The sequence below is a fragment of the Canis lupus genome, chromosome 3 (genome assembly GCF_003254725.2).
Source record: "Canis lupus dingo isolate Sandy chromosome 3, ASM325472v2, whole genome shotgun sequence".
NCBI lineage: Eukaryota > Metazoa > Chordata > Mammalia > Carnivora > Canidae > Canis > Canis lupus.
Window position 1 is genome coordinate 37,947,246 of NC_064245.1, and position 19,823 is coordinate 37,967,068.

Genomic DNA, 19,823 nt, shown 5'->3' on the forward strand with positions numbered 1-19,823 from the left:
ATCCCTATGCCCTTTTTATCTACACTCCAAACTATTTCATGAATACTCTCAAATGCATTCAGCTATACAAGCACAGCTAACTGAAGAGACACTTTATATCAGAGTGGTTGTTATTCACAGAGAACAAAAGGGTTTCTCCAGTTAATACTGTAAAATCGGCTTGGTCAGGGAAGGCCTGTGAAGAGATTGGAGTTGAACAGAGGTGGTAGTTTCAGTGACAGTGTAGTTGGCTGAGTAGTGGAGAATTTCCCAGGCAGAGTGTGGCAGAGGAGGTGGCCGGATGTAAGGCAAGCACAGTATGTGCAAGTATGTTGTTCTCCAACAGAAGACCACTGAGGGGATATTGGGAAAGAAAGGGATGTCCGGTAAAGGAGAGCCAGTTTGATGAAGAATCAGGAATGAGATTTCTTTTATTAGGTAGGTATCTCAGAAAGCCAGCAGCTTACCTGGTAAGCAAAGTTATTGGTCCAAATTTCATCTTCAGAAGGGAATCCTTAGGCATTGTGAATTTTTTTTTTTGCAGAATGTAGGGAGGCCCACAGAGATGCCAAAAGGTGAGTATGGCTTAAGAATATGGCTGTGAAAAAAAAAAAAAAAGAATATGGCTGTGGCAGTGTAGAGAAATGGAACAAAAATGAAAGATAATCTTGAGAAAAGTACAACAAAGTTTATAAACTAAATATAGTGCCCAAAGGAATAGAAAGTGGTCAAGGACTTCTTCAAGGTACAGATTTCAGTAGTTTTGCTGCTGGAAGCATCTCCTTAAGGAAGACTGTTGGACAGATTAGGGATGGGAATGTAGATTACTGGGTCCTAATTGCATAGGTGAGACTGTCTTAGAAAGCTCTCCTTGTAGTCATCAAGAAAACTGAGGTATTATATGAAAGTTTCAAAAACCTTTGGATATTATTTTTAGTCAAATCTAAAACCAGTGATAACCTTTGTCCTCTTATTTGTATGTATATTCTAATTTAGTAAGACAGGAAACATTTATTCCATAAAAGACTTTTAAAATATCTTTTAAACAAGAACTTGACACATAGTTACCCATTAGGTAGGATTTGCATTAACCCATCTCAAACACCACTAATTGACATGGACTAATCATTAACTAAACTTTTCCTGCTTACTTACTGTCAAAAGTATATCGCTGTGGCTCACTGCTTTTTAATGTTTTTAAGGAAGATCTTCTCTTCTCTCCTTGCATATGTCTTAAATTTCCTCTTTCTGCTCTGATCATTTAAAAGTGTTTTCTGCAGAAGTCTAGTCCAGGGCGTTGTAAACATAGAGCACTGTCTGCTTCCTTCCCTCCAGCAGCAGTTGGGAGTAATATCAACTATATTTCCATGTGTGGAGGTTTTGCAGAGGCCAGGTGTGCATTAAGATTATTAATCCTTAATGTAGCCATAGGTATTCTCTTCATTTTATAGTTGCATACACTGAGACTCCGAGAGATGAACTGATTTCATACCACTTACAGGGCAAGTGTTTGGTAGACCCTAGGATTCAAGCCCTGATCTGTTCAATTGAGAGGCCCATGCTTTCTCCACCCTAGACATAGTCTCAAACCATTTTCTTAAATGCAGTTTGTGTGTGTGTGTGTGTGTGTGTGTGTGTGTGTTTGTGTGTTTGTACCTCTTTGAGCCATCCTATATTTTGGGTTTGTTGCTAATTTTCATTTTTTGTGATAATAGTTTTTCTATTAGGCTAGATTTTTTTTTAATGCATGAGGTATGAATGTTAAAATTTCATACCTTACATTAAGCCTTCCAGATTCCTGTATTAAATCATTATAGTCCACCAAAAATGAAACTTTTTAATCCTTTCTTTAGGGAGTATATATATATATATATATATATATATATATATACACACACACATGTTGCTGCCTTTTAGGAGAATGCGTCTTTAGGTTTCAAGTTTCTTTATTTGAATAAAATTACTTTGCTGTTAAAATTCAACTCAGCAAACACTTACTGAATACTTACCATGTACTCACAAAAGCTTATAAACAGTGTCCTGGGGGCCCAACACTGAATGAGAAACCTGGCCTTAAGGAGCTCTTTCACAGTCTAGCTCTTTCACAGCTCTTTCACAGAAAAAAACATGTAAATAAGTATCTGTGATCACTGCCCCACCCAAGATGATGGTCCCAATAATCAAGGCCTTATTGTACATTTCATTTAAATAAGTGTGTTAAAATCAAATTCTAAATGTAGAATTTTTCCTAGGTATGCCTTGCAATAGCTCATTATTCCCAGCCAACAGACCTCCAGCTACTCTTTGCATTTGAATATGTTGGGAAAAAATACCACAATTCAGGTAAATATGAAAATATTAAATATTGTGATTAACTTTACATTGTATAAGTTTTATGTTTATCAGAGGCTTCCAAGTATATGAGTTTTAACAATGGTAGAATTACTAGCTTTATAACTGCTAAAGAAGAAAGCACTATATACTAAAAGAGACAATATTTCTTAGATCATTTCTCAGAAAGTGACGAGGAAGAATCTGTAAGCAGCTATAAACATAGGCTTATAAGAATCATGTCAGGTCTTTTACTAAACCACAGTCTCTGGCTTTTATTTTTTATGGTGAAGAAAGATTCTCCCTTTTCGAACCCACATTAATTGATAGCTTGAGTTGAAATGATGTTATCTTTTAAGAAAACAAGCAGAAAATTAAAAGATATTTGAGATGCATGATCTTTTCTGGCATAGTGTGATTTCATGCAAAAGCGAAAGTGATTAAACTTTTTAGTGGAGAGATCATCATTGATTGACCTCATCAAAATATTGACTTTATGTTTCTGAATTAGATTGAGAAAAAGGAAGAGGAGCCATTTGTCTTAAGGACAAGTATATTCTAAGCAGTTTTTGTAAAAGTAAAATAGTATTGTTCATATACTGAGTATGTAATTACTCAGTGATGACATCACCAAGGAAAATTCCAGATGATCCTGTAATTCTGTATATTTCTTATATGCAAATGTAATTTTAATCAGCCATTTAAAAAAATAAAAGGATAGAGGAAAAACATGTTTCATATTAGCCCCTTGGAAATTAGGGGCCACACATTAACTCTACCTACTGAGACATGAGTTCTCCCACTATTAAGGAAGAAGAATAAATCAGTTACATATTTACAGTGAAAGATCAGTTCACCCCAGCATAGTCTGGACAGGGATCTTACAAATTAATTGTACTGGTCTTTCATTTTATTACCTCAAAACATATTATGGTAATTTAAATAATCTCTATAATAAAAGCATATTTGAGTATCACTATATTGTAAATACATTAAAATATAGGAACAGAATGGAGTATCTGTAGGTGCACGTGGTATAAATATATTTTCACTACTTTAAAAGATACTTGTAAACACCATAGAGATGGTATGTGAAAGTCATGCTTTGCAGGAAGAGTAGCTTTTATCATATGTGCTGTATTTATAGAAATTGGATAACAAAACATTTAACTATCAAAATGTAACCAATTGTAACTTATGCTTGAGCAAAATAAAATTAACTTTTTAAGTTTATTTCTTAATATAAATTATAAAATTCACTTATTGTCTAAACATAAAAGTGTTGTAGACCCTCCACTACTCATTAGGTGAATATTTCTTTGGACTATCATAAGGCTATAGACCATGATCATCAAGGTTATTTTCAATAAGATCCTCACCCACACTTGCAAGAGAGTAGCTGAAATGAAAATTCCGGGAGGTCCAGGAGTTATAAGAAAGAGTCTTTGAGTCCCACTTAAATTTGTTTATGATACAGATCAATTCCTGATGCTATTTTTTTCTAATAGAAATGATTCTGTCCACAATATAGATCCATGATTTCTGAAGTAACATAATGACTTGAGCTCAGTGAATGCAGTAAACTCCATTATGTGTTTGGGAACCTGATGCCTGCTCCAGTTACTTTTCAGTTTTCTTCATCCATTCCTTGTGGGCATCTCTGGGTTAATAATACTTTAAATAGTTATTCAACACATTGCTCTTCTACTACTGGGTTTTCTTATTTACATCAGTCAGTTCTGTGTCTTCTTATATATAGCTTGTTAATAAAATTTGGTAATTAATACTTAAAATATTCAGGAACACTTTTTTCATTACATCCTTCACTCACTTCCTCCTTTGACAGGTACTTCATAAACCTAAAACTTGGCCAGAGTTTTGTTAAGATTCCTTCTAGGGTAACACCCTTTAATATCCTTCCGTGCTGTTGCAGAAGCATAAACTGCATCCTTAAGATCAAAAGAAGCCTGAAATTTCCACACACTGCAGTCAGAATTCATTAATTTGTGAGTGAAAGATGCCCAATAATCCACTCTTGAACTTCTGGATGCCACCTTGATTCATTGGCTGGATTAAAGAATAAAGAAGTCCTTTTTGCAGGCAGGTAGGTGACAAAGCTGTTTCCACAAATAAGATCTGAAGTTAGAAGATGTCCCCTGCAGTTATCTAAGAAAAGACTCTTTTAGATGGCCTTTGGCACTCAGAGGTTTTCTTCCAAGTTCATAATCCCTTGAGTGAAAACACCTTCTCTGCATAGCTCACCACTCATCCAGGTACTTCTGCGAGGATCCCAAAGTAAAGCAACGAGGCATACCTCCCCCAGGAACAATGTGGGAGGTACTGGCACAGATAAGCACAGAGGTTCTGGTTTTTTTCTTCTTTAATTTGGAAGAAACCACAAGGACTCTGCTTTCATTGGTCAGGTTATTATCAGGCAAATAATGTCCCAAAAGTACAGCTTCATCTTTGTGATAAAAATCAAAGATTCAGATTATGCCTCTAGTCTGAAGAATTGAAAACCTCATGAAGTTGGGGCACTTGAGCACCTCAGTCGGTTAAGCTCAGTCCAGCTCTTGATTTCAGCTCTAGTCATGATCTCAGCATGGTGAGATCTAGCCTCACATCGGACTCTGTCCTGGGCATGGATTTATTTAAGATTCTCTCTCCCTCTGCCCCCCCCCCCAACCAAAAAAAAAAAAAAGAAAGAAAACTTCATAAAGTTACCTGCAGCCTCAGTGTTAGCAGCTCTACTCCATGGCAGACATCGAACTTTCAAATGCTATGGCGTAATCTCAAGGTATCATATAGTAGACCCACAGCAGAAAATGTATGTTCTCGGTGGTTTATTTTGTTATTTTATCCTTTTTATTAACATAGGCCTTGGTATTAGATTTTCCATTAAATGCTTATTTGAAAACCACTTACAGAGAACATAATCCATTTGAAACTAGAAATTTTTAAAGTTTGTTGCCTGTCAGTTCTTTTAAGTTTCTCAGTGTAGCTATACATGGTTGTGATTGATCCTTCTGTCTCTTGAATACTAGTGGCTCCCAACCAACTTCCTGTATCAGAATTCCTGGAGGATCTTTTAAAAGGCAGCCATCCCAGGTCTGCCCCAGGCCCAACAGATCTCCCGGTTACAGCCATTGACTCAACCTGTTGCACTTAATATCACAGCTCTCTTTTTACCCTTGTCATCCTTTATGACTTCTGATTTCAGCAGTATCATAAAGGCGATAGGCTTTCTTCTGGTATGTTAACCACTTTTATTGTCTTTGCTGTTGCTTGAGACCATTCTAAATATAGATGGGACTAGTTAATTTCAGCACAGCATGGGATTAGACTTTTAAACTGTCAGGGAAGATAGCCAAGGAGGGGCACCTGGGTGACTCGTTGGTTGAGCGCATGCAACTCTTGATTTTAGTTCAGGTCATGATCTCGGTGTCCTGGGATGGAGACCCATGTTGGGCTCTGCCCTTAGCAGAAGTCATGCTTGAGGATTCTCTCTCTCCCTCTCCCACTGCCCTTCCCACCCGCCCCCAATCTGTGCATTTGTCTCACTCTTGCTCACTCTCAGATAAATAACTTTAAAAAAAAAGCCAAGAGCAGGAATGCTCACTATCTAGTTTTCACTTTCAGTTGGCTGAGGAGCTGTTCTAAAGTAGGTAACTAACTCTCAGAGGAGCTGGATCTTCCTGAGATGATTGTTTTGCCAGTCTGTTGCTGCACCCATTAGTAATCCACTTGTAGAGCAGGCCACAGGCATTAGGGCTTTGGGACTTTCTGATAGCATTAGAATTTCCAGACTCTTTAATGCCAGATTAGTATCTGCTACACATTCTCTAATAAGTTCTCACAGAAGGAAATGTAGAGCATAAAACAGTCCTACTTGTTGGGAAATGGACAGGTTTTCAACAACCAAAACCAGTACAATAGTAAATAGTTCAATATCCTATAGCTTTTCTCACCCGATATTCAGAAAATTTGTCTTTTTTGTAGTTAGATACTGAGACTGAATCTTGCCAGAGAAACAATCTTATAAACTACATGTTCTCAGCCTAGTTTATTAATAAAGTAACTTCAAAACATTCAAAAGTACTCAGTTCTAGACTCCTAGCTGAGAGTATCCTGTCAAACTATTTTCATAGCTCTTTAAAAATTGAGAATGTGCTCTTTATACTTCTTTTTTGGTGGTAGTTGTCTCATTGTGTGGCAAGGACCTTTGGTACAATATTGAATAGTAATCAGGATAGCAGGCATTATTTCTGTTCCGGATTCTGATGAAGATATTTACTGTGTGTTTCTGGTAATTACCCTTTATCAAGTAGGAATTTCCCTTTTAGTCCCAATTTCCTGAAGTTTGTTTTTTAAAATTGTGAGTAGGTATTGAACTTGATCAAATGTTTTCTACACTCGGAACTGATCATATGGGTTTTTTTTCTTTCCCTTCAATTTGATCATATGATGAATTACTTACATTTTCTAATGTTGAATAGCTTTCTGTGGGTTTTGGTGCTCTGGAACACTGTGTATAAAGTCACAGTTGCCTGGGAATTCTGCATCCTATAGAGATTACAGTTCCCATGTTCCTCAGCATACTTTCTGGTTGTAGTTACTCTGAAGAAGGAACTGAGATGGAGTGGCACTCCAGGATATGTGCTTGGCTTTAGCATTTTCATATTAAACAAGCTCTACTGAAATCAGAATCACTGGGTAATTCTGGTGCCACTTGAAGTATAAAATTCAAAATTCCTAGCATGGTGCATGAGACCCAGGGAGGGCAGTGTTCTCTCATCTGCGTTGTCCAGCATAGGAGCCACTAGCCACGTGTGCCTGTTGAGCACTGGAAGTATGGCTGGTACAACTGAGGACCTGCATTATTTTATTTTGTTTTGTTTTGTTTCAACTTAAATAGCACATGTGGCTAATGGCTACTCTTTGGGGCAGCGCAGACCAAGAGTCTTGGCCCCATCTAATTTTCCAGCCTCTCTTCCACCACCCCTTGCATTCCCAATGCTCTAGCTGTATTTCATTACTTGATTTTAATACAATTATACCACGTTTTTTATGTTCTGCTTTGCCCAGCATGCCTACCTCCTTTTTACCAGCCATCTAGCAACATTTGGCTCACTCCCCAAGTCTCTGTTCAGATGTAGTCAGGTCCTGAGGCCTTCATCTCCAGTGAGCGTTAGGGTTGTCATCCTTTGTGCTCTCAGTACGCTTGTACATCCAGCTCACTGTGACTGGTGCTGAACTTACCCGCCACTGTCTTGTTGGCACTTTGAAAATAGAGATAAAACCTTACCCATTTTTAAGTTTTCAGGCCTTAGCACCTTGGAGGTTCTCAGAAAAAAACTGTGCTGTACTAGGTGCTAATAAATGGTCCACAGAAATGGGCATGGCATGTTCATGGGATAATGAAGGGGTTTCCTTGGCTTCAGGGGAAAATGGGGGTTAGGCCATAATGAAAGGTCAGGTTGATTATCTAAGGGCTTTTTCAGCAAAACCATTTAGGTTTGCTTGAGGAAGTTGGAAAATGAGCATAAGGGGAAGTTTGGGACAAGGGTATAGCATCATGAAAGCATGATTTTGGGGAATTGTGTCCCATGGCAGGCTGCAGGCTGATTTGAGTGCTGGAGAACATCATGTCAGGGATGTCAGGCGGGACTCTTGCCACCGTTGCAGCCTGCAGCTGTGAGACACAGGACCAGGAAAGATTGTGCCATCTGTCTCTCCAGATTGCCAGGGTAGATCACACTGACTGCTGAGATGCTCTCCTTCCCTTGGGTCATTCTGCAGGCCTTCCTGAGGTTGTGCGCATGTCCCAGAGGATAGCAGCCTTCCTTGATGAGAGAGGGCTTCTTGCTAAGGATATTCAGGCTGAAATCCCCAGATAAAAGTGGCCCTCTGGTGGAGTATAAGGAAACCTTGTGAACTTTTCAAAGGAAAATGGACTGTTATGAGACCAAGAATTTTATAATAAGCCATAGAAGAGAGTTGAGGTGTCAGTATTAAAAGGATGAAAGATTTGGTCAAGAACAGATGATTGGAAGCATTCATTGTTTCAGGCAAAACGTGTGGAAAAAATAAGCATGACATGAATTTACCCCACAGTTTAGGGCAGGGGGATGAGCAAGGCTCGTGAGTGGTTTCTGTGGAATAGTAGAGATAGAAGACCATTGAAAAAGAGAAAATCTGGGCAGTAGGCATTGTTCATCATTTGGGAAGGTGGTTAGTAACAGAAGAGGAAAAATGTATAGCATGGAGTAGTGGTGCAGTTTGGTCAAATTAATAGGTGGAGTAGTGGTGGTTTGGTCAAATGAAAGTCTTTTCAAAGTCCAGGTGACCTGTTTGTGTTTGAAGGCAGAAGAGATAGAGCCAAGTAGAAGGACAGAGAAACTAAGTGATGCTGAAGGAGTCAGGAAAGAGCTAGATAAGGATAAAACAAAGTGAATTCTTCTGACAAGAGGAGGGCCGCCTCTTTCTCAGGACTGCTGGGAACAGTAGGAACATCTCGGAGAGACTTGAAAGACGCACAGGGAGGAGATGTCCCGTCCAAGTGTGTTCCTGACTAAGGAGGTGCCAAGAAAGAACGGGGAATGTGGGACGAAATGTGAAATGTGACCATTGAAACAAAACTAACAATATTGCTTTTTCTTGTAGCCACTAAAATTAACGGAATACCCTCAGGAGGTGGCAGTGGAGCTGTTGGTGGCAGCAACCAAAAAACCCCATTCTTTGAAACATACTCAGACTGGGACCGAGAAATCAAGAGAACAGGTGCTTCCGGGTGGAGAGTTTGTTCTATTAACGAGGGTTACATGATATCCACTTGGTAAGTCCAGTTTTAATAACCTTATTTATAGCTGGGAATGACCTCTTATGAATAATCATCAAACTCTGCTCTCTGATAGCTTTTAAGTTATGGTGAATGGAATATTTGTTTTGAATAGCACATTCATGAATATTTTAAAGATAAAGGGAAGAAGAGAGAAAGGAGGCTGTCTTACAGCACAGTGAGCCTATCTACTTGGAATTGCTGTCCAGGCAGTATCCTAGAGTCTGGGTGTCTTTTGGGGATGAGAACAGTTAGAAGAGAGAGGGAGGAGCTAAAACTTCTTAGCAGACTTGTGGGTTGCGTTTGGTTTTATCTTGTGTGCCTTGTGTCCTTAGCCATAGAGAATACAGGTGGATATGTTTTTCAGAAACTGAATACATGTTGATAAATTAATCATTTTGGAGACCATTTCATACATCTCCTTTGGATATTTTCTCCTGCCATAAACATAAGTTGTGTTAATTAACTGCATCACACATGTTTAAGAAGGAGATACCTAGGGCCCGCCTTGTCTTCCATGGTGCCTACCATGTGGTCACCAAGTAGGGTACAAATTAAATGAAGATAAACATGTTTAATTCTAATATGGGGGGCAGCCCGGGTGGCTCAGCAGTTTAATGCTGCCTTTGGTCCAGGGCATGATCCTGGAGACCTGGGATCAAGTCCCACGTCATGCTCCCTGTGTGGAGCCTGCTTCTCCCTCTGCCTATGTCTGTGCCCCCCTTTCTCTCTCTCTCTCTCTCTCTCTCTCTCTCTCTCTCTCTTTTGAATAAATAAATAAAATCTTTAAAAAAAAGTTATATATGGGGGCAGCCCCGGTGGTGCAGCGGTTTAGCGCCGCCTGCAGCCCAAGGTGTGATCCTGGAGACCGGGGATCGAGTCCCACATCAGGCTCCTTGCATAGCATGGAGCCTGCTTCTCCCTCTGTGTCTCTGCATCTCTCTCTCTCTCTCTCTCTGTGTGTGTGTGTCTCTCATGAATAAAGAAATAAAATCTTCTAAAAAAAAATTATATATGGGATCTGCACCTGCCTAAAGCAGAGGACTCTTATGTTAGGTTTGCTTTTTCCTCCCCAGCCTTCCAGAATACTTTGTAGTACCAAGTTCTTTAGCAGACCAGGATCTGAAGATCTTCTCCCATTCTTTTGTTGGAAGAAGGATGCCAGTAAGTGATGTCTGTTGGATTTCATTCAAACCTATGTCTTTTTTTTTTTTTTTTTCTACTCAGTTAAGTAAAGGCTCTGCTTCCCTCCTAGCTCTGGTGCTGGAGTCACTCTAATGGCAGTGCTCTTGTGCGAATGGCCCTCATAAAAGATGTGCTACAACAGAGGAAAATTGACCAGAGGTAATCAGGAAATGGTCATTGTTACTTTGGACATTTTTAGTTATCATAAATGAGTACAGTAAACTCCTGACTACTTGAAAATACTTGGAAAATGGCAGAGTTTTATTAATTAGCACCATATATTCTATGCAAGAATTACTGTTTTGAAAAAAATGCATAAAATTAATATTTAAGTTGTACTAAATATAGTTTTAACTCTTTTGGCTTTTAAGACACTAAAAGATCTTAAGTTGTTCATGTCTTGCTATAACAGTGTCACCTCATCATACTTCCAAAGTGCATTGATTTCCAGTTGAGATACTTCTGGATAAATCAAACTTTTCTTATAGTTCAGAGTGTGTTAGGTCTGCAGAGTCACAGTAGCTTAAATGATTAGCTTCCACAAACAAGTTTGGCATCATCTGCTGAAGTCACCAGTAATCTCTATGTTGTTCAAGCAGTAGACATTCATCAGTTGGTGGGCATCACTATTGATCTGTCTCTCATTAAAGCCTTCTGAGTCCCAGGTTCCTGCTTCTTTCACTCTCCTGAAGCCCCTCTTTCTCACCTGTACTCTGTGTGTTTTGCAACCCTGGTTCTTGGCAATCTGTCCACTGCTTCTGCCCATTCTGTATTTCCATCCTAGAGAAGTTCTGTGGCTGTGGATTTAGTGACCATCAAATTTATATCTCTGATGTGACATCTTCTGTGTGGAAATCTCAAAGTCCCTTTCATTATGTCCAAAGCCAGACTCCAATATATGGGCACCACACCCTCTCCCAGCCTGCTCCAGAAACCCATGAGTCACCCTGGATGTATTCTCTCTCTCGCTTCCTTACCCATATTCAGTCCATCATCAAATTCTGTCATATACTCTTTAGAAATCTTACAAACCTTTGTGTGTCCACTCTAGCTATCTCCCCTCTGAGCCCAGTGTGTTGTCAGGCACCCTCATTTCTTCCTCTAGTGTCTCAGCCAGTACCATGCCTGCTGCTCCAGGCCTCGGCCCCATGGACTTTGCCTGGGCTTTCCCATCTCCTGCCGTTTGCCAGTGCTCTTCCCTTTTGGGTTGCCTTTCTTCATGCTTATCCTTGAGCACTCTCTACCCCACCCACTCAGTACTTACTCATTCTTTGTATCTCAGTTCGAACATCACTTCCTGAAGATGAGCTTTCCCTTACCTCCTCAATTAGATCAGTCCTCAAGTTATATGTTCTCCTTGGCTCTCTCAGTTTTCTTCATAACTCTTACCTCAGTTTTTAATTGTATATGTGTGTTAGCTTGGTTATTGCCTGTCTTTGCTATTAGGCTGTAAACTCATGAGCTGAAGGGACTAGATTTGCACACCGTTATACATTCAGCACTCAGGAAAGAACTATCATATTGGATATTTATTCAGTACTTAATTAAATAAATGAAGAACAAGGGAACAGATCTTAGAAACCCAGCTCAGAGAGCCTCAAATTGTGTATCACACTCTGTTATTGGTACAGCCAGATCTTAGGTTTGTTTCCACACTACCATATGTAAGAAAGCTATGTTTGCTGAAGCAAATAAACGTCAAGTGACATGACCCTCACATGACCCTTCAGCTTTCTGCAAAGGAGGGTGACTGCCTTCAGATCATCTCTGATGGATTTTTTACTTCAGTCACGTTGAAGATGACCTGTCTGTCCTGTCACGCTCCAAGGCTGCTGTTGACTGCCATGTCTGCTGGTCAAGTGCTTAGGGAGGGGTACTGCTATTAGAGGGGAGCCTACAGCACTTTGGGAAGAGAGTTCATTCTGAACCCTTAGAGCCAGTAGCACTTTTAATCTTTGAATTTTACTAAGCTGTGAATTGTTTTAATTCCTTTGTTTTTCCAGTTGTCCCACCCTTCATAAGTAAGACAGATTCTCTTTGTTGTCCAAGCTCTCTCCACCCATTTCTCCTTAGACACATCAGCTCAGTCCCACTGGTCTTCTCTAGTTTTGTCCACAGCTGAGCTTGTGTCCAGCACAGGACCTTTGCCTCTACAGTCCCTCTGCCTAGAACACTTTCCCTCACATCTTGTGTGGCTCCTGGTCCTTTGGGTTTTGGCTTCAGTAGCGTTTTCACAGAAAAGCCTTTCTGACCACATGCCTTGAACTAGCCTGCATTCACTGGATGATGCCACCTGTTGCCTTTACAGCCTGTTACTTTCTCATTTACCCTCCTGTCACCAAGCACAGAAGCCCATTGAGAGCAGAGGCTCCTCCTGTCTATGTCCGTCTATCTCCAGCTCTTAGAGTAGTGCCTTAGCTCATAATAGGTCTTCAAAAAATGTGTGGCATGAATGAATGACTCAAGGATTTTGTCTTTATTAGGATCTGTAATGCAATAACTAAAAGTCATCCACAGAGAAGTGATGTTTACAAATCAGATTTGGATAAGACCTTGCCCAATATCCAAGAAATACAGGCGGCTTTTGTAAAACTCAAGCAACTATGCGTTAATGGTAATTTCATTTTTTGGTGTGTATACGTATATATGTATATAGTGAATGAGGGATACAGCATTGCATGAGGTATGTCAGAAAAAGCAATATTCCTTGAAAATATAAAAATAAATATATAAGTAGGGGCTCATTGAAATATTTGTACAAATTATTGTATGACAAAATTGGAAGCTCTTAGAAAATGAAGTTTAAACTGCTTCTTGTTTTGGAGGAAAGAAAATAAATCAATGAAATCACTTTCAAATCCTGGATTGTTATGGTAGGGTACTTTTGTAAAAGTGCCAAGGAGAACAGCGAGCTACCTTACAGACAAACGTACTAAATTCTAATGTATACAGTTACACTTTTGAGACACAGGACTTGACATGGATTTCAGACAGAGCCATGTTGTAATCTGTGCAGCCTTGGAGTTCTAATATGTGTGTTTGAGCAGGTGCTCCTCAATTGCTTTCATTGTGCCCCAGGGTGGGAAGGGATGACTCACATGAAAGCATCATTTTGGCGTGAAGTGAGTCGTCCCTGAAGGGTGCCCAGAGAAAGCCCCTAGTTACCTGAGAGCCAGGAGAGACAGCCATTGTGGCACTGGATGGGCGCTTGCCTGGAAGGAGAGATGAGGAGGGGGGTGGTGTATACAATGACATGAATGTTTATCAGCCATCTGGTAAGTAGAATGTAACTAAAGCCTGGAGTTGGTGAGGTGAGAGACATCTTGAGACAGGACTGGGGAGGGCAGTACAGGCCTTTCCCTGCTCACAGAATCCAGAGAAGCAGGGAGGGCAGGGCTTGCAGGCAGGAAGCTGGGGTGTGGGGGGAAGAGGCGCCAGAATCCAGCATGGGCTGACCTAGAAGGTGGGAACCACCAGCTCTTAGGAGGCAGAGGTGCTGAGACTTTCCAGGATTTCCCTGAAAGCCATAGTGAAGGAAACAGAGGCCCAGGGGAATGCCTTGTTTTGTGTTTTTTAGAATTGTAACACATCCTTTAAATGCTCATATTATTAAATGAAAGTGCACAATACTTTCTTAAAGCCAATTTTTAAATATTCAAAATTGTGACGTGTATCACTTAACTCTTATTGATCATGTAAAATTGTTTAAAAAGCCTAAATGTGTGTATACATATGTTTGTGTGTGTGTATATATAATTGCCATATTTATTGCAGAGCCTTTTGAAGAAACTGAAGAAAAATGGTTATCTTCACTGGAAAATACTCGGTGGTTAGAATATGTAAGGTTTGTACAAACACTTTCCCCCTTTTTTTTTTTTTGAAATAAGTATAGACTCACAAGAGGTACAAAAACATTAGAGCGCTCCATGTACTCCTCACCCAGCTTTCCCCAAGTGGTAACATTTTCCCTAACCAGAATACTGTCTCAAAACCAAGTGGTGCAATATATAGGCCTTATTTAGATTTCACCCATTTATACATGTTTTCGTGTGTGTGTGTGTGTGTGTGTGTGTGTTTCTCTGCATTTTTATTGCACATATAGGTCTGTGCAGCTACCACCACAGTCCTGATATAGAACTCCATCACCACAAAGCCCTTCATGCTGCCCCTTCAGAGTTGCGTTCCCATCCCTGTCCCTTGGCAGCCGCTGATCTTGTCTCCATCTCTGTATTTTGTGATTTCAAGAATGTTATGTAAATCAACCCCCCTTTTATAAAAGGGTTAATTTCCTTGATATAAAAATCAAAATGTACTCTGAATCATGTAAATACTAATGAAATTCATAAAGACCATTAAGAATATAGGGAAAGATTAGATGTGTTTGACTTCAAGTACTTTTTTTTTTTTTTAAGATTATTTATTCCTGAGAGACACAGAGAGAGAGACACACACACACACACACACACACACACACACACACACACATAGGTGGAGGGAGAAGCAGGCTCCCTCTGGGGAGCCCAATGCAGAACTTGATCCCAGGACCCCGGGATCTTGACCAGAGCCAAAGGCAGACAGACGTTCCACCAATGAACCACCCAGGTGCCCTGACTTCAAGTACTTTTAAAGGAATATTTATAGAAGTCTGATTTTTAACAGTATTTTTCCCTTTGTCTTTTCAGGGCATTCCTTAAACATTCAGCAGAACTTGTGTACATTCTAGAAAGCCGGCATCTGTCTGTAGTGCTACAAGGTAATTCATTACTGAAAACACTGGTCACCTTGCCAGTCAGCTTGGTGACTTGATGCAAGTAAATCACATTATCCCTAGCTGTCTCTTATGACAGCACCACCAGACCCACTACAGATTCCACACATAGGTAGAGGAGAACAGTGGCACAGCAACTGCAGGTAGAAGATTAGAAAGGAGTCCAGTTTCCTGCTCTGTGTTAAATCTTCCCTCCTATAGCATGAGGGTGTCACAGTTACTATTGGAGTCATAGAAAGTGTTCATCTTGGCAGAGCATCCTCTTGCTCTAATTTTGCTACATTTCAAATTCATACAAATTTTAGTTTAAATGCCTCTGGATCCTGCTAAATTGGACTCTAAAGAAAGAGCTTGGTGTCAAGAAATTGACTAAACTGAGTAGCCAATAATGTGAATTTTGTCTAATGTTAAGGAGGAGTAAAGTGCCATATAAAAATGTTTCAGTTAAGCAAAGGATAGTTGAATGTGAAATAATAACTTTACAGCTAAGAGAATTTTTAAGCTTACGGACAAAGCTTCATAAACCATGAACTACCTTATTTTATGATATATTCACATTGCATAGTTTATGAATATGTTATGGTACTAAAGCTTACAAAAATTTTTACTGTCAAATTTAACTGACTTTAACAAAGTAAAGATATTTACAACTTTTAGGGGGGGAGAAGAAGAATAGTAATGCACTATTTTAAGTAATCCTTAACTGATGCAGTCAGAGTTATTTAATTCACAAGTGCATGCAGAGTCCAGCAACCCAGTAATCTCTCCTCTCAACCAGTGGGTGTTCTCACCCTACCTTGCAAAATCCTACCTAGCACATGTCTTGATGCATTTGTTATAATACAAAAGGCTTAGATAGTGAGCCTGTGTTTTACTAACACTTTTCTTTAGAACGTGTTTTTGAAACAGTTTATTGAGGTATGATTTACATATTATAAAATTCACCCATTCTGAGTGTGGAAATCAGTAATTTTAGTCAATATACAGAACACAGAGTTCAGAGTCCAGTTGGAGAGAATTTTTATCACACCAGAAAGATTACTTGTGTCCCAACCCCAGACAACCACTAATCTACTTTCTGTTTCTGTAGATTTGCTCATTCTGGATGTCTCATAAACAGAGTCATGTAATATGTGATCTATTGCCTCCTGCTTCGTTCATTTAACATGCATGTTTTTGAGGTTCATTCATGTAGCATGTATCAGCCGTTTCTTTTTCATTTCTAAATAGTATTCTTTTGTAAATACGACATTTTATTTATACATTTACCTCTTGATGGATATTGGGTGTCTTCCATTCTGTGGCTATTATGAATTACGCTGCTGTGAATGTTCATATAAAAGTCTCCATGAGGACATATGTACATATTTTTTTGTGGGTAGATACTTAGATGTGGAATTGCTCAGTTATAGGAGTTACCATTGTTAAAGAATGATATTGGTTGCAGATTTTCATAGATTCCTCTTATCGGGTTGAAGTACCCTTCTGTATTCTTAGTTTGCTGAGAGTTTACATCCAGAATGAACTTTGGATTTTTTTTTTATTTAAATTCAGTTTGACAAAATATATTGAATTTTGGATTTTTATCACACAGATGATTTTTATCTATCTGATGAGTTATTTCTATCATTTATTTATATGAAATGTTACTTTAGTTGATTGTCAGATGTTAAGCCTACCTTGCTTTCCTAGAATAAATTCTTGTATTCATGAGATAAGCTGATTTGCTCCTATTTTGTTGATGATTCTAGTCTTAATTATAAGGGATACTGGTGGACTTTTTTCCTGATTTCTTTGGCTGGCTTTGATACCAGGATATTACTGGCATTATGGAAAAGGACACCAGCTGTAAAAGATGGAATGAAAATGTCTGCCACCTTTTTGGAGGACAGTGGACAATTCTGTTCCGTTCATTCACTTCTTAGTCACCATGTGGAATTGCCAGTGGAAAGATTACATTATATTTAATATTCTTAGGAAGCAGAATGGACTCTTGAAAGATTTCCACCACAAACCACTGAAATATAAAGTGTGAGGGCTGTGCTTTATTACCTGCAAAATATTCATATATGAAAGATTATCCCCCACAAAACACTACTTGATCTGTAAGTCTATAATTTAAAGTTGCCGGAATCCAGTGAACTTTCCCAACATAGATTATTTTGAAGGCAGCTTAGGTAGAGAGTACTGTATTAACTACTGTATCTTTTCTTCCCTTTCTCTCAGCATTTTTCTATATAATAGTCATTTTCTTTCCATTTTCTTGACAGAGGAGGAGGGAAGAGACTTGAGCTGTATTGTAGCTTCTCTTGTTCAAGTGATGCTGGATCCCCATTTTAGGACAATTACGGGATTTCAGAGTCTGATCCAGAAGGAGTGGGTCATGGCTGGATATCAGTTCCTAGACAGATGCAACCACTTAAAGAGATCTGAGAAAGAGGTAACAGAATTGTAATGCTCATTGTGAGTCATTTAAGTGTGCACAAGATAAAATCTATGTCATCTTGTGAAGAGGTGTTCTGTCTAAAGAGATGAAGAGGCTTTTTAAATATTGCATTTGGTACCTCTTAGCATTCCTTAGTCCAAAACTAATGATGGATTAGCCTCCAAATTGATATACTTATGAAGATTATTATAAGTATATAGGTAAAAATTCCAAAAAATTGTCTGTTGCATTTCTTCAAGTTGAAAAGTACTTTGAAAAAATGCTGTATTTCTTCTGCAAAGCAGATAACAAGCACATTAGGAATTTTGAAAAATCAGTTTTGGAATACCATGTTTTCTTAAAATGGGGCACGTGTGTAAGAATGGAAAGTTGGAGAAGAACACCTTCATAACAGCTTTGGGCATAGTGTCTGCCTTGGGTGCAGAGGTAAACTGGGAACAGCCTATAGGCATCTCACAGATGTACTTGTTGCAGAGAGCACAGTCCAACTCGTGGGGTCTCCGGTTTAACAACAAACTGCACCATCTGAGAAAATCTCAGTTGTGACTACTTCACTTTTAAATTGCTGGGACGCCAAGATAGAATAGTTGTCATCAGCTGCTGTACTTGGGGATCCACCACGTGACCTAGAGGCTAATGACAACTGGTTTCTGAAACGGAGTTGTTTTCCCAGATGTCAAGCCTGCACAGTCTACCAAAAGCAAATCACATAAATTGTTTTCTGGTTTGGGGTGTTTTTTTCTTTTTTTCAGTGTTCTAAAGAATTATTTCCAACATAGATTTAATCACATATTTTAGTGTCCCCCATTCATATAGTGACACCTGCCTGTTTACTTTGCCGTTTCAACATACATGCTTCTTAGGCAAATGAGGGCTGTGATGTTAATGGCAGTTGAACATACTTCTAAGCTTTAACAGAAGCCATGGTGACCTGTCGACATATCCTTGGCTCGGCTTCAGAGCCAAGTGTTTTAGGCTGAAATGTTTTCTTAGTAATCTTAACATGAGCCCTAAATTTGGAAATAAATGGGAATAACCAAAGGACAACATTAAATAATCCCATTTTCCATTTGTGTCTGCCAGTCTCCTTTATTTTTGCTGTTCTTGGATGCCACGTGGCAGCTGCTAGAACAGTACCCAGCGGCCTTCGAGTTCTCAGAGACATACTTGGCAGTGCTGTACGACAGCACCCGCATTTCCCTGTTCGGCACCTTCCTGTTCAACTCCCCTCACCAGCGGGTGAAACAAAGCACAGTAAGTAGGATGGTGGCAACAGTGACTTCTCTGCCTCGTGCAGCTTTATGGAAATAGAAGTGAAGTACAGTTGGCTGCATAGTTAAAATATGTAAATTAAAACTGTCTTAGCTACCATTTTAAGCTGCAATTTCTGAATGAATTATTTAAAGACATATAAAAACTAGGACCCTGTTTCATTTTTATGAGTATTTTAGGTATGTTTCTCTAATGTACATTGTTCACAATAATACACCAGTTTTTAGGGACACCTGGCTGAGTGGGTAGAGCACACAACTTAATCTCAGGGTCATGAGTTCAGGCCCCTTATTGGGTGTGGACCTATTTTAAAAAAAAAAGAAAACATGATACATAACAAAAAAAATTAACCAGTTTTTAAAGATATAAATTATTTTAACCACATTAAATGTGTTTTCACATTTGGGGTGTCTGGATGGGTAATTGAAAATGTCCTGCTAGAGGACTTTTATTTCTTAGAAAAAAAGTTGAGCAAAGCGAGATTATTTTCTTCAAGGGTCCTGTGGAGAAGGACTGTCAGAGAGCAAGGGTAGTCATGGTGCTAGGCTGAGATTCTCAGTGGGTGCTGGACTGCCAGATAATGTCCCACCTGTCACACAGCAGTCCCTTTGGGGTAGGATTATCCATTTCTAGTCACAATTCAATGATCTAGAAGGAAGAATCATAACTAAGGAGAGTCTCAAGCCAAACTTGAGACTAACTTCTGATTGCCGTTGGTACAGCCTTCCGAAACCACAGGTTCTGGCTGGCTCGCCCACATTTAAACCAACAATGAGAATAGCACATAAATGCTGCAGCAATCATTGGAGAAACAAGAGCGGCTCCTGTGGGCCTCTAGGAAGACTTTCTAAGAGGTTTGCCTTCACGGTGAGCTGTGGGGTCCTTAGCCTTGGCAGTAAGGCCCTCATCCAGGCGATGTGGCCTGATATAATGTGAATCCTGCCCAGGGTTGGAAGAATGGTGAGCCCAGGTTCCCCATCTGTAAAAACGGATCCACCAAACTA

General features: G+C 39.4%; 1 protein-coding gene across 5 annotated transcripts in view; it reads left to right on the forward strand.

Annotated features, from left to right (window-relative positions):
• The window catches only part of MTMR10 (myotubularin related protein 10), a 52,414-nt gene that overhangs the window by 28,234 nt on the left and 4,357 nt on the right, over positions 1–19,823 (forward strand). For all 5 annotated transcript variants that reach the window (XM_049108012.1, XM_049108010.1, XM_025437702.3 and 2 more), the window contains 9 exons: positions 2,232–2,322; positions 8,974–9,145; positions 10,225–10,312; positions 10,404–10,492; positions 12,817–12,947; positions 14,108–14,177; positions 15,016–15,086; positions 17,372–17,541; positions 18,631–18,801. In XM_049108012.1, coding sequence (XP_048963969.1) covers positions 2,232–2,322; positions 8,974–9,145; positions 10,225–10,312; positions 10,404–10,492; positions 12,817–12,947; positions 14,108–14,177; positions 15,016–15,086; positions 17,372–17,541; positions 18,631–18,801 — 1,053 coding nt within the window. The remainder of the gene's footprint in view (positions 1–2,231; positions 2,323–8,973; positions 9,146–10,224; positions 10,313–10,403; positions 10,493–12,816; positions 12,948–14,107; positions 14,178–15,015; positions 15,087–17,371; positions 17,542–18,630; positions 18,802–19,823) is intronic.